We start from the raw sequence: 13573 nt of genomic DNA on the forward strand, positions 1-13573 counted from the left end.
TCATTTTCTCAGTCAATGTTAACCGTCTCACGCAGCGTCTTGACCGGTACCATCAGTTGAGCTTGTATATTTTATGAATCTATTCCTTTAACGTGTTGTGTAGATCCAACACATGGATCAATGGCCCTGTATACACTTGAGACAGTTTAGACGCTCAGGAACGTATACGGCGGGCGAACTCGTCAGTGGCTTGATGAATCATGCCCTCTCAGTCGAACAATAGCAGTGGTAGAATCTGTTCATCCGTGTCCTTGTAGATTCCATCCCAATCCCCTTCTATCTCAGGAACCTCCCACTTAACGAGTTCTCCTTGACGGCGACTGATTTGAACAAGCCACTGTGCGCGCTCTCGATGAACCGAATCATACGTTCCGAATGCATGTACCAGAGCATCTTCCTTGCTGATGCCTCGGTCTCCTTTCTTCAAGACCATTGCAGCTTGCTCTAGAACAGCTATAAGCACAGTTGCATCTTCGATACCCATCTCCGCGCCGTATCTGAGATGAGGAGTTGTATCGTGAGCGGCATCGTCGGCAAGCGTGATGCGGCCGTTGGTGAAGGAAGAAAGCGGGTGATCCAACGTGTCAAACATGCCCTAGCGGTTGAGCTAGTCTGGGAGTAACTTGACCGGATCCCGCATGTAAGGGCCGAATCGGGAGAACGAGTCGACGATGTCGTCCTTGTTTGCTGAAAATGTATGTTTCTGGTCATGCGACCAGTCGCCACTGTCGCGAAAAAAGGCTACCACGTTGAGGTACTTGCAGTCGGCGAGGGGATAGGCCATGATGTGCGCGCCGTGGCCTGCAAAGAGAATTTGGCGCTTGGCTAGATGGCCTAGGACAGGGAAGGCTTTGTTCATGTCGACGAGGCAGCGGTATGCACTCTTGTGGGCATAGCGAGGGTATGAAGCCGGGTTGTCTATTCCAGCGACGATCCGACCGACCCGAGATTTGATGCCATCACAACCCATAACTAATATGGGCAGAAACAAATTAGTTGTCTTCGTTCATCCTACCAGTTCTCAGACTGGCAGACTTGGTGAAATGTACACATACCGCCATTGGCTTCCGCAGAAGTACCGTCGCAGAACTTGATAACCATCTTCTCGTTATCTTCACCTTTTGTTATTGTATCCACGCGCTTTCCCAGTTTGAGCCGATGAGGCGAGACAAGGTCGATCATCGCTGCCAGGAGCTGCGCGCGATGACAAAGATACGCACCGCCGCCGGGAGTGCCGTACACCATGTCAAACAGCTTGTCCTTTGACCGTAGCCTGACATCCTCCTGGCTGAAGCCATCGATGCACTGGTAGCCCGTTGGGGACTTGTTGGCTACAGTCTCGAGGGTCTTGGCTAATTTGGGATCCAGAAAGTTCAGGCAGGCTTTCCCACTACCTGAGATTCCGATGCCGGCACCGATTTCTTTCAGTGCGTAAGTCTGTTCGTAGATCGTGACGGGATGTTGCGGAATGTAAGGCCCAGAGCGATGGGAAGACCGACAAACCCGGCGCCGATAATAGAGATATTGAAAGGTGCTGGCTCTTGGTGGCCGTTGGTGGTCTGACTCTTGCTCATTTGTATGTTGGGCGTTGGTGAGGATATTGATATCAGGACTGGTAAAGGTATTGTGAGGTTAAGATCTGTTTGGCAGTACTGGAATGCTGTGAGTGGCTTCTAAGATAAATCACATCCTGTAAGTACTGTACTCATATAAGAGGGACCTACATACTCCAGTTCGGCATCGGCGTTAGTCTATACCGACAGATCTACAGTCGTTTCCTTTCTTGGTGCCCAAGGACGCCGGGTCGCCCTACATGAGTCAAGTCAACGGGCAGTAGAATAGCACCCGAGTTTCCACTTAGTTGTTCTAAATTCTGCCTTTGGCAATGAAATGGAGTCTCAACTAGACATCACCCTTCAGATCTGGGGCTTTTATTACCGATGCTCCGATGTTTACACCGAGTCTTAGCGCACCGAGCCCCGGTCACAATCTAAAGTAGTTTCTTAACCCCCTTGACTCCGATGATTACTCGAGTTCTCCCTCCATCTCCCCCGATACTATTAACGGTTCAAATTTGTTTTATACCCGTTTCACAACTTTTCACATCAAACACACTCTCCATCCAAACCAAACATCGCAGCGCTATCTCCCTTACTACTTCCAACTATCAATAACACCTCCGCCTCGCAGCAGTGTATTGTAACTGGACACTTTGGCACGAGACAACAAGATGATGAGGACAAATGAGGACCAAGATACTGAAGCTCAACGGGAATATGTAAGCTCTAATCTTGACATCTAGATTATTAATAGATATCCAACACGTCTTAGGTACCACAAACGTCCCCAGCGCAAACAAGAGACAACGAGCAAAGCCCCGCCGAGCAGAATACCAGAACAGACGATGGGAGTTTATCAAAGAAATATCCACTCAGTGAATTGGAGAAAGGACTCGTTGGCTGGGATAGCCAGGATGACCAACTAACCCCAGGTAAGCATATCCCCAAACTGAGGCATGTTCCCCTGGCTCAATCGCAGTCTAGAAACCTCACCGACTTCCGAAAATGGTATATCATCTACTTCATTGGCGCAATCACTTTTTAAGCAACCTCTCGTCCGCCATGTACGCGCCTGGAATCTCGTTTATGAACAAGGATTTACACAACTCCTCCCAAACTCTGGGCTCATGGTCTATCAGTATTTTCCTTCTTGGTTGCTCTATAAGCAACACAGTCCCATCCATGTTCTCGTCTAATCACAAATCAGCTTGGTCCTCCCTTCCTCAGCCCACTAAGCGAAATCTACGGCCGCCGCATTGTCCTCAACCTCGCCAACATTTTCTTCTGCGCCTTTACATTGGGCTATGCACTCGCACCAAATCTTGGCGGCCTCATCACCATGCGTCTATTGGCTGGGCTGGGAGGGTCTACATGCTTGACGCTGGGTGCTAGTGTCATGAGCGACTTGTTCTTGCGACAGCAGCGTAGTAGAGCCATGTCCATGTATTCTCTTGGGGTCATATTCGGTCCGGTCCTTGGCCCTATCTGCGGCGGTTTCATTGCTCAGCGCGCAGGATGGAGATGGGACTTTTGAATATTGTTCATCGCAGGATGTATAAACACCGGCGGCATCGCTATTTTAAAATGTGAAACGAACCCCGTTGTGCTTCTCGAGTGGAAAATAAGACGTCTCATATCGGAGCTTGGTCGACCTGACCTCCAGAATATCCTAACATACAAAACATGTGAACCATTGCTGAGCCGTCGTGATGTCCTTAAACGGGGCATTATCCGTCCGCTCAAGTTGCTCTTCACATCACCCATTGTCTTCCTCCTCTCTCTATACATCAACTTTGTGTTTGGTCTTCTCCTTCTACTCTTCACAACCATCGCAAAACCTTTCATCCAGGTCTACGACTGGTCGCCAGAGATATGCGGTCTGGCCTACATTGGCGTGGGCATCGGGTTCTTCATCGGTATCAGCTTCGTCGCAAAAACATCTGATACCACGGTTATCAGCCTCACCAGGAAGAACAATGGTGTCTACGAGCCCGAGATGCAGCTACCGTCTTGTGTCTTCCTGGTCTCTTGATACCAATATCCCTCTTCTGGTACGCTACCCCTTCTACAGTGAGCAATAATATCCTCTGCTAACAGTGGTCCAAAGGTACGGCTGGTCGTCCTACAAACGCACGCACTGGATCGTGCCCATCATCGTACTTCTCCCCTTCGGAGTCGGAATGATGGGAATCTTTTCTGCAGTCCAGATATACCTCGTTGACTCGTTCCCGCAACACGCAGCTTCTGCTCTCGCTGCCATGGCGTTCCTCCGTTGCCCCTTTGGAAGCGTGCTTCCTCTTGCTTGTCCGAGTATGTATGAGAGCTTGGGGCTAGGATGGGGAATTCCTTGCTTAGATTCGTGTTTATTGCAATGATTCCTTTCCCGGCACTAATCTACAAGTATGGAGGAAACGTAAGGAGAAAGTGGCCGGTGAATTTGTAACTTGTGGTGGAACTTACATAGAAGACGAAAGATAATAGTTATCAGGAGACTTCCTATATCCGATGGAAGGGGTTTTAGGGTATAGATATAATTTTTATCAATAGTATTCTCCATCATATTGTTGCCTGCTTATTTATAACGCTTATTATTGACTTTAGTAATACTTAGGAGAACCTCGGGCATCTAAGATAACCTTAGGATGGCCGTACTATAAAGGCGCACCACAGATATAATTCCAATATAACTCGCAAACCCACCCAGTTTCCAACCCACTCATCACTCACTATGAAAGTTGTAATAGGACACTTGAACACTGCATGGCTAGTTATTACCCCAGGTAATATAAGCTATAAGCTGAAACGAGAACTCGGTCATTGGCGCTATGGAGCTGCTATTCTTGTCTCGGCTATCCACGTACTCGAGGAGTTGGGCGTCCTTGTTGGATGAAACAATTTCATTTCCACTTTCCCAAACCTGTTAATTTCGGACAACAGGCCAACTGGTCACTAGAAGTAGGCAGGATCGACGAGTTCCCGCTGCAAGACACAGGGACACAGCGGACACTCAGGACATGTTAAATGCCCGACACCCAAAATGGTCGGCACTTCGCGTTCCAGTGCCAACATCATCGGGGCCTTTATATCTCCGAGGAGTTGCGGTGTATACCAGCCGTGACTTCGGTCGCACACTGGGCCGATCATGACGTTGAACTTGCACCTAATGAGCAATAAACAATGCTGCAATCCCAAGTGTCATCGCACAAAGACAGAGAGACAGAGCAGATACTGACATACTTTCACATCATCACCATGCTTTCATACATGTTGCTCCTAGCCGCAACTGCAGTTGCCATCGTCGTCGTTTGTACTCTGATGCAAGCATACACGTTGACAAAGCGAAACATCCCCGGCCCCTTCTTGACCAAGTTCTCTAGCTTATGGTACCTAAGTCGTATATGGACGCGACAGTGCCATCTGGAAATGATTAATCTCCACAAGCAACATGGTCAAGACAACAGATTCTAGCACTACCGCGCAAGATATAAAACCTTGCTCATAACACAAAGGCCCTCTAGTGCAGGTCGCACCAAATGAATACAGTATCAGTGACGCCGAAGCTATTAAACCGATCTACGGCCACGGAACGCGATTTACAAAGGCACGTGACCCCACCCGTTTGGCCCTAACATTACGGTTGCTTACATCGCTGTAGTCTTTATGGTACTCTGCTTTCGGAGTATCAGGTCACGCCAACTTTTTCGTAGATCACATCCCACAGAGACACGCACAGCGCCGACGTCAACTTGCTTCCATGTACTCCATGTCTAATCTGATCCATTATGAACTCGCCACGATGGAGTGTGCAGACTTCCTCAAGGAGCGCCTCCATGAGATTGCGCAGGAGCGGACCGCCGTAGACCTTCATCACTGAATTCAGTATTTCACCTTTGATGTCATCACTTCCATCACTGTACGTATGCAACTCTGCTGACGTGGTGTTATTTCTGACGCTGCTAGTGCGGTAAACGTATCGGCTTTTTGAACAACGGTGTCGACGAGATTGGCGCCTTCGCGACGTTGAATGGTGCCCAAGCATACATTAGCCTGGTCGGGGTGTACTATGAGCTTCATCCTCTTATGTTCAGCATTCAACAGTTCTTTTCAAATTTTGGACTTGGTGGCAACGGGCTTAACGCCATGATCAACTTTTCGGAAGTGCAGGTTAAGAAGCGACAAGTGTTGTTGGAGGATATTGACCGGAAGCCAGCACCGAGTGACGATTTCCTCGCTAAGATCCTGGCGAGGCGCGAAGAATCCCCAGAGTCTTTCAGCATGGACGAGGTATTAGATTCCTGCGCAATGAACCTCATCGCCGGCAGTGATACCACTGCTATAAGCCTCACTGCCATTTTTTGGTTCCTTATCAGGAACCCTCAGGCCTTATGCCAGGTATTTAGCCTTTCTAAGCTTTGATCTGTGATATTGGAAAGGGACTGACCATTGCGTAGTTACGGGAAGAAATAGATGCCAAGATGGGGGAGCAGGAAGAGCCTAGACCCTTGCCGTTCAAAGAAACGCAGGCGATGCCATACCTTCAAGCCGTGATCAAGGAGGCAATCAGACTGCACTCGCCAGCCGGGATATCCATGGCTCGCATTGTCCCTAAAGGTGGCGCAACGATCGCGGGACACTATCTCCCTGAAGGGGTAAGATCGAGTTGAAACCATAGAAGTATTACAAAGCACTGACCGCCCTCATTTTGGACCGCAGCGGGCGTGAACCCCTGGGTGACACACATCGACCCCAACGTCTACGGGCCTGACGCACAAGTCTTCAGGCCGGAGCGCTGGATCGACAGCGATCCTGAGCAGCTCAAGCGAATGGAGCGGTCCTGAATGCCTTTTGGCCACGGCTCGCGCACTTTTATCGGAAAGAATATCAGTATTCTTGAGATATCAGTTTTGGTTCCTCAGTTGGTGTGCCACTTTGACTTGAACATGGTACATCCTGAGCAGAAACTGGTATGCGATAATGTCTTTCTAGTTAAACAGAAGAACATCCTTTGTTACGTCAATGATAGAGTTGAGTTATAAGTGATAGGCTTATACTATTTATTGTTATATAAGATATTAGCAAGTGTAAGCTTTATTTTTCATAGCTGAATGTATGTTATAATTCATTACAACCGATTGTTGGTTCTAAAGCGCATATTAACGTTGAAATATAGTGTCTTATAAAGTAACAGATTCCCAGTCATTCCAGCCTTACACAGAGGGTGCGGTTTCGTAATATAATAACAGAGGTGATAGGATGTAGATTTATACAAACATCGATGTTATGTTGAGAGCTGGTAGGTACATGGCATAGGCTTTAGACCTATATATCTATAATATTAAGTACAAAGTGATAGGCTGTACTAACTAGAATTTGATTAGGCAAGATAGCTCTGGGACCGGGAAGGTTCTAAATGATTAAGGGGTGTGCTAGGGCATTATATGCGATCGAGATAGACAAGTAAAAAGCGGCATTATTGAGTCACTCAACATGGTGAAACATACAGCAAGGCTGCATACCCAAATTACTGTGCTTCAGAAGTCTTCCTCTGGTACTTCATCGTCAAGTTAATCTGATGAAACTTGGTCTTTAACCTGCAGTCTCCTTCCGTCTGGCGGAAGCATGCCCAAGCAGGTGTTAGTCAACAATCAATTGGCTGATGGGGTGTGCTTCGATCAAATGAAATAAAGGACATAACTGAAAAACAGTATTAGTATGAACTTATATGTGCTCTACCATACTAGATAAGATGTAGTAAAAGCAGAAGGCAATATTATACAGTATGAGGGTGGTTAAGTGCACTGGCTATGTTAAGAAGGTTAGCAGGAGCCAGTTCTTTTATATTCCTGACTGTATTAGATCCTACACAATGCTGGCCTTCTGCCCAACAGAATGCTAAAGTGTAACATTAGTTATCCTATGTTCAGAGACGGAAGGATCGCTCTGATCAGGTGGACTTTGACCTGCAAAGCTTCTTCTATGATTATACGAAGATGCGAGCACTGTGAACGCACGCTGTGAATGTTTTGGAAGCAGCAGTCATTCTTGTCAAGGCACGGCTACAAGAAACACGGTATGTTCGCTCTCCTTCGGTATGAAATCTGTAACAAATGGGCATTTGGACTTCGTCGTAGGTTGTGAAGCGAGCTATCCGCCAGCCGCGGTGAAGTCTCTGATCCTACATTTCAAATACGTTTAAGGCTGAAAGGAAAGGGGTTAAATCTCCACAAATGACCTTCCTATTAAGCATGAGGTTTTTCTCTCAATGTGATACTTCCTACAGGGGTCTAGATGTCAGTTAACTACTATATGTATTCAGGTGTAGATAATGAATGTATATTGCAGTCGATGCTGCATAGAATGTGCTGTTGACAAGGATAGAGTCAACTTAAATGGAGACTATTGCCTAGGTTTTCTAACCATATGCGTATAGTTTATTTAAAACATATGTTACTCATATATTGCCCATATACCTATACTATACAGTCTTACGCGTATGACCATATATAATCATACGCGGGATAGAGTTGCTCCGAGTCAAAAATAATCAGTCAAGGAAATCGGCGGCACTAGAACACCTTGACCATCCTCCTAGTCCTACAGTCTAAAATCAACTCTAGTAGATTTGATTTTATTGACCCACTTTAATCCTAGCAGGGCTGATTATTGCCAGAGTGTAGAGTTGATTTAATAGTATTCTTCTGCCCACTGTCGACACTCTCGGCTTAGCAAGTAGAGTAGGCTCGACGACTTAGTGTTGACTTGGCATGATGTTATTGGGGGTAAGTAGGGAGAATATAATATAGAGCATTTGTGGATTAAGAAGAAAGTTATATACCGTAGCAGTAGAATTTAATTTATAAGCTATAGCTAATAGATATTAGAGTATTTTAATAGATAAAGAATATATATTAAGAAAAGTTTTCTTAGGCATTGCAGTAGGGAAATCTCTCTTTTAACTATTATAACTTTGCTAGCATCTTTATAGTAAGTTAATATAATATAAAATTAACTTAATATTAAGGCACTAGAATCTTAATATAATGTATTTAATAAGCAAGTATCTAAGAAATCCCTTACCTTTTAATATCTTTATCTAATTAAATAATTCTTAACTAATAGATATATTATAATCCTTAAATAAAGCTGGAATTCTCCTTGCCCTTTAGGCTCTTTAAAATAATCTAGAATTAAGCACTTAATATACTATTATTATTTATAAGGTTAATTACTATACTCTATAATACTATTATAATATTATTTAATTATATTATAGTTTTATCTTAAATTCTTAGAAATTATTTAATTTAAAAGAGTAAATAATATTTTAATTTATTTTTAATTTAGATTTATAGGGATTTCCTTTAAAGTTATATTTTATAGAAAAAATAACTAATTCTTTATATATTAACTATAATATATTACCTATTAATAAGTATTAAGCTTATAATCTTATTAAGTAATAATTAAAATAAGAAATATATATCTATTAAAAATATATTTATAAATAAGTTAAATATAAAAGTCTAATTATTATTTATAGCTAATTTTAGTTTATATAAAATATAATTAAAAAATATAATATTTAATAAAGTAATAGCTAGAGTTTTAATAATACTAGCTTTATAATAGATATTATTTAATCTAGAATAGTAATTATAGGCTTAAAAAGGTAAAAAAGACTAAAGTTAATATAGCCTAGAAACTATAAATAGATTACTATAATTCTAGCGATTAATACTAAAGGTTAGTTAATCCTATTATTTATTATTAATTTAAGCTAATATTATCTTATAGATTAATATTAAAAAAATAATCTCCCTAGTAATTAAGTTATTATAATAAGCTAAAATAAATAAATAAATAATAAGCTAGGTTTTAAGTAATTAAAATACTTTAATTAATTAATAGTAAAGTAATTAATTAGTTTTTATTATCTCTTAATCCTTAATAATTATAAATATTATTACTTTTTTTAAATTTAAGAGATATTATTAAGACTATAAGATTATTATACTTTATATACCTCCTTATATATCCTATTTACTCTAGCCTCTCAATACTAAGTATTTCTTAATATTAAAAAATACTTATAGTTAAAAAATAGAATATTTAATTAGATATTTTATTACTTATATATAATAGTTGTAATTCCCAAGGGATAAACTAGTCTATACTAGGTTTATATTAGCAGATATATAGGGCATTATAATACTAAGTATAGCAAAGTGTTATATCTCTTAATAGTAAATAGAGCAGGTAAGGTATATTTAAGTAAAAATATTTTATTAATAGCTATTAAGCTAAGTATATTAATTAATACTAAGTAAATATATATATACTTAAGAGATCCTTAAGGGATTACTTAGGCCTAGGGATTATAGTAATCCTAGATTATAAGTACTCTTAGAGCATAGTAATTCTATATAAATATAATCTACTTATAATTAATTTAATAAACTTAGGAAGTAAGTTTATAATTAAATAGGTTAAGTTATATAAAATTTATAGGGTATATATAATATAACCGCTAGGGTTATAATATAATCTCTCCTCTCTATTAAGTCTTATCCTTAAGATCTGCATTTAACTATTTATCCTTATCTTAAAACTAATAAGTCTTAACTTAGACTTATAAATATTCTTATTATATATTCCTAATAAAATATCTAGTTATATTATAAAGTATATTAACTATAAGACTAAAGAGTATAAACTTCTTACTAAGGCTATTAAATTATTATATAAACTCGCAGATATACCTTATTCTTATTATTTTAAATATTAAAAGGATTATCTTATAATAGTAGACTCTTTATATTATAGTAAGTATATTTATTATAGTTACTTGTATAATAATACTTAGATAGCTTCTTTATATAAGATTATTAGTGTTTTGTTTATAGTTTTTTCTTATTTTATTAACTTATTTAATATTAAAATTAATTTCCTAGGAAAAGAAGTTAGAGGATAATAAGAAAAAGGCTAGTAAGGATCTTTTAAAACTTTATAAGGAATTAGCTTTATTATAAGCTTATATTGCTATTGCAGCTAGTTATTTATCTTATATTTAAAAGATAAAAAATAAGGTAAAGGAATATTATACCTTTAAACTTTATTATAGTATTTAAGGTTTAAATAGTAAAGATAAATTAGCTAAAGAATTAAGCTATTATAAGGAAGCGGTTTTTAAGGAGTTATATTCTTTAAATACTAAGAATTTAAATTAAGAGTCCTTAGGACTAGGTAATTTTAATTTTAATTCTTTATTTTTTAGCGAGACTAGTAAAAGTTCTTTAGGAATTATTAGGCATTAATAAGGTTTTCCAGTAATTCCTATATATTCTTATTCTCTAAGTAGTTTTTCTATTTAATTAAGTATATTATTTATTTATTAATTTTCTTTATATCTTTAATTACTTCTGCTTTATAGACCTTTAGTCCTTTAATTTCTTCTGGTTTATTGCCTACTTTAACTTATATTATATTAACTATTAATTTAAGTAAGGAAATATAAAAGATTAAATAGAGCCTAACTTTTAGTAGTAGGTCTAGTTTATAGTTATTTTCTAAAATTTTCTTTATAATTTTATATAGTCTAATATATTTATAATCTAATTTATAAGAGGGTTGTTTTATTATAATGTTTTTTATAGCTAGGTAAACTATCTTTCCCTCTTTAAAGGTTAATCCTTTAACCTTCTTAGCATTATAGTATTTTTTTATTCTTTTTCTAATAAATTTTAATTCTATTTTTATTTCTTTATATAGGTTTTTTAATTTATTTGCTTTTAGGAATTTATACATTTGCGGGTTTGCTTTAGGAAATTGCGGATTCCGGGTAAGGAAATGGTCTGGGTTTATTGCCACTGTGTGACCCACAGTTCATGCCTGGCGCTGCCCGTATCCTTGCTTTCTTTTTCTGCTGGCAGTAAATGTTAGCGCAAGAATAAGATACATGCGTGGAATAACACAGTACAACGACTTGCAATCAATTCTTTCCCACCTAAGACTGGATAGTATTGGCTGGTGGACCACAGGATCATCCGTGCTATCCTTCTTACAGCCACTACAAGCATTCGGTTTCTATGGTTGTTCCTAGACACTGCCACTTTTGGACACGCTGCCACTTTCGGACACGCTGCCACTTTTGGACACGTTGCCAGTTTTGGACACGCTACCACTTTCGGATGTTTCTTACAATTCTGGCCGCATAATTAATCGAAAGAAGGACGACAATACACCGGGATTGAGTTGATTATCCATTCTCATAACACTGTAGAGCGAACAAGTATGCAGTCCCGAACGAAATCAGAGGCCGCCCTAGTTTTCCGACAAAAGTTCCCAAGCCAGATTAAATCGTGGCTAAGCTTCCGCACTGCACATTGTGGAATAATAAATGAGAATTAGCACTCAAAATTCTCAGGCCTTATATTGCTTTCAATTATTGCTGCTTATCACGGCTGACTGTAACGGGTTTCAACTTCCATCCACTACAAATGTAGGCCATTATTCAGCTTGGTGCAACAACTTCTAAATAGCCTACACCATTGTCTGCGACCTTTGAACCGTACATGATCCTAAAGCCAGGTATCGACTCTTTAAATCGCTAAATACGCCCCGAACCACGTTGGACGTCGGAAAAATGTTACACTCTAGAAACGAGATGCCATATTCGATAGGCTCGCCGCCCAACGTACTATCGAATGAAGCGATGATAATGCTCCCATACCGCTCTATGCAAAGATCGCTCCATGCAAAGATCGTATCGAGCAGAAGTTGCCGGGACTTGTGCTCGCCATGGATGATGCATTTTCACATCATAACGATATGCGAGCCGATGTGTGCTGAGGCTGTGGCGGAGTTCGTTTACCTGCCTCCTTCAACCCGATCGAGTAATCTTTTGTGGAGCTAGAAGACGTCATCAAGAAGCCTGGGCCGGAAATGTCTGGATTGTTCGACAAAGGCTTCTTAGTGTCCCTGTAAGCATGTGTGAGGAAACATGTAGCGAATGCCAGAGGCTATTCCCGTTACGCTGGGTTCGCTATTGACGAGTGTATTGAATAAGTGCTATAGTGGAATAGATCAATATTTACATCAGTAGATTATTAGACATACTATTGGAGTTTATAAAACAAAATACATTCCTGATGCGTAATATAGAATCACAGTTTGTCAGTCATCTTGATACCTTGAACGGACGACGGCAGCCTTGACACTTTGGTTAATGTAGTGTTCAATGTATCGATCTCAATAAATGTGCCTCAAAAGGAGACAGTCGACTTTTACGATGCTGACCGCACTACGGAAGCCAGCTTTCCAAAACTTATCTTCTGCTTGGTCGTAGAGCCAGTCCATGTAGTCGTCTGTACCCCTGTCAATCGGTTTCGGGATTACCAAACCGGGTAGGTTAATTATTGATGGTGGAATAGTTCCTACAATTAGACGCTGGCAAGGCACACCCTACCTTGACAATCTTAAACCCCTATCGACGGCCCTATCCGCGGATCAGTTTTAAGAGCTTACTAAGGCAGTCGACGAAATCAATCGACCAGATCTTCAGCACCGGTGAGCGGGTGGGGTGCGCGGTGATTGACGATCCCTCAGTAGGTAATTGTATGGTTGCGGAGGTGATTATGGCCCACCTTCTGTTAATTACGTGGCATCATCGGCAACTTCATTTCTAGTCTGTTAAGGCCTCGTGAATAGTTTGTACCTAGTTCAAAACACGGCGGCAAAGGAAAATACTAATACGACCAGAACCTCTTTACAAAACGGCGGGTTCATGTCTTGTCTTAGCTAAACCTTTTGTGGTATGTGTCTATCATTTAACACTGATAGGCTATTGACACTGAACTCGTTACAGTAACCACTCACTGTACGGCATTCTCATGCTCCATACAGTCATATGAGACCACAATAAGTCAAGACATGTACACATCCACTGGGCCGGATGCTATTGGACCTCTTCTCAAGTACATTGCGATATTACCCTATGAGCCTAAAACGACAACCCT

General features: G+C 40.5%; 3 protein-coding genes across 3 annotated transcripts; 2 read left to right on the top strand and 1 right to left on the bottom strand.

Moving 5' to 3' along the window:
* Window positions 1-208: 208 nt before the first annotated feature.
* EDB82DRAFT_546254 (uncharacterized protein) lies at window positions 209-1182 on the bottom strand (the record flags this gene model as incomplete). The annotated part of the gene is made up of 3 exons (XM_025726210.2): window positions 209-595; window positions 629-972; window positions 1056-1182. 3 exons carry the CDS (start codon window positions 1180-1182, stop codon window positions 209-211), a joined length of 858 nt encoding a protein of 285 aa, XP_025580800.2.
* Window positions 1183-2230: 1048 nt separating this feature from the next.
* Window positions 2231-4002, top strand: EDB82DRAFT_546255 (membrane transporter; the record flags this gene model as incomplete). The annotated part of the gene is made up of 7 exons (XM_065609459.1): window positions 2231-2278; window positions 2332-2567; window positions 2606-2743; window positions 2787-3052; window positions 3110-3566; window positions 3667-3873; window positions 3915-4002. 7 exons carry the CDS (start codon window positions 2231-2233, stop codon window positions 4000-4002), a joined length of 1440 nt encoding a protein of 479 aa, XP_065463688.1.
* An 809-nt stretch (window positions 4003-4811) lies between these two features.
* On the top strand, window positions 4812-6595 carry EDB82DRAFT_546256 (cytochrome P450 oxidoreductase; the record flags this gene model as incomplete). The annotated part of the gene is made up of 7 exons (XM_065609460.1): window positions 4812-5007; window positions 5069-5164; window positions 5246-5415; window positions 5520-5951; window positions 6011-6218; window positions 6273-6390; window positions 6445-6595. The coding sequence occupies 7 exons, from the start codon at window positions 4812-4814 to the stop codon at window positions 6593-6595; spliced, it is 1371 nt and encodes a 456-aa protein (XP_065463689.1).
* Between the last annotated feature and the right edge of the window lie 6978 nt (window positions 6596-13573).

This window comes from Fusarium venenatum (genome assembly GCF_020744135.1).
Source record: "Fusarium venenatum strain MPI-CAGE-CH-0201 chromosome Unknown EDB82scaffold_3, whole genome shotgun sequence".
NCBI classification, from domain to species: domain Eukaryota; kingdom Fungi; phylum Ascomycota; class Sordariomycetes; order Hypocreales; family Nectriaceae; genus Fusarium; species Fusarium venenatum.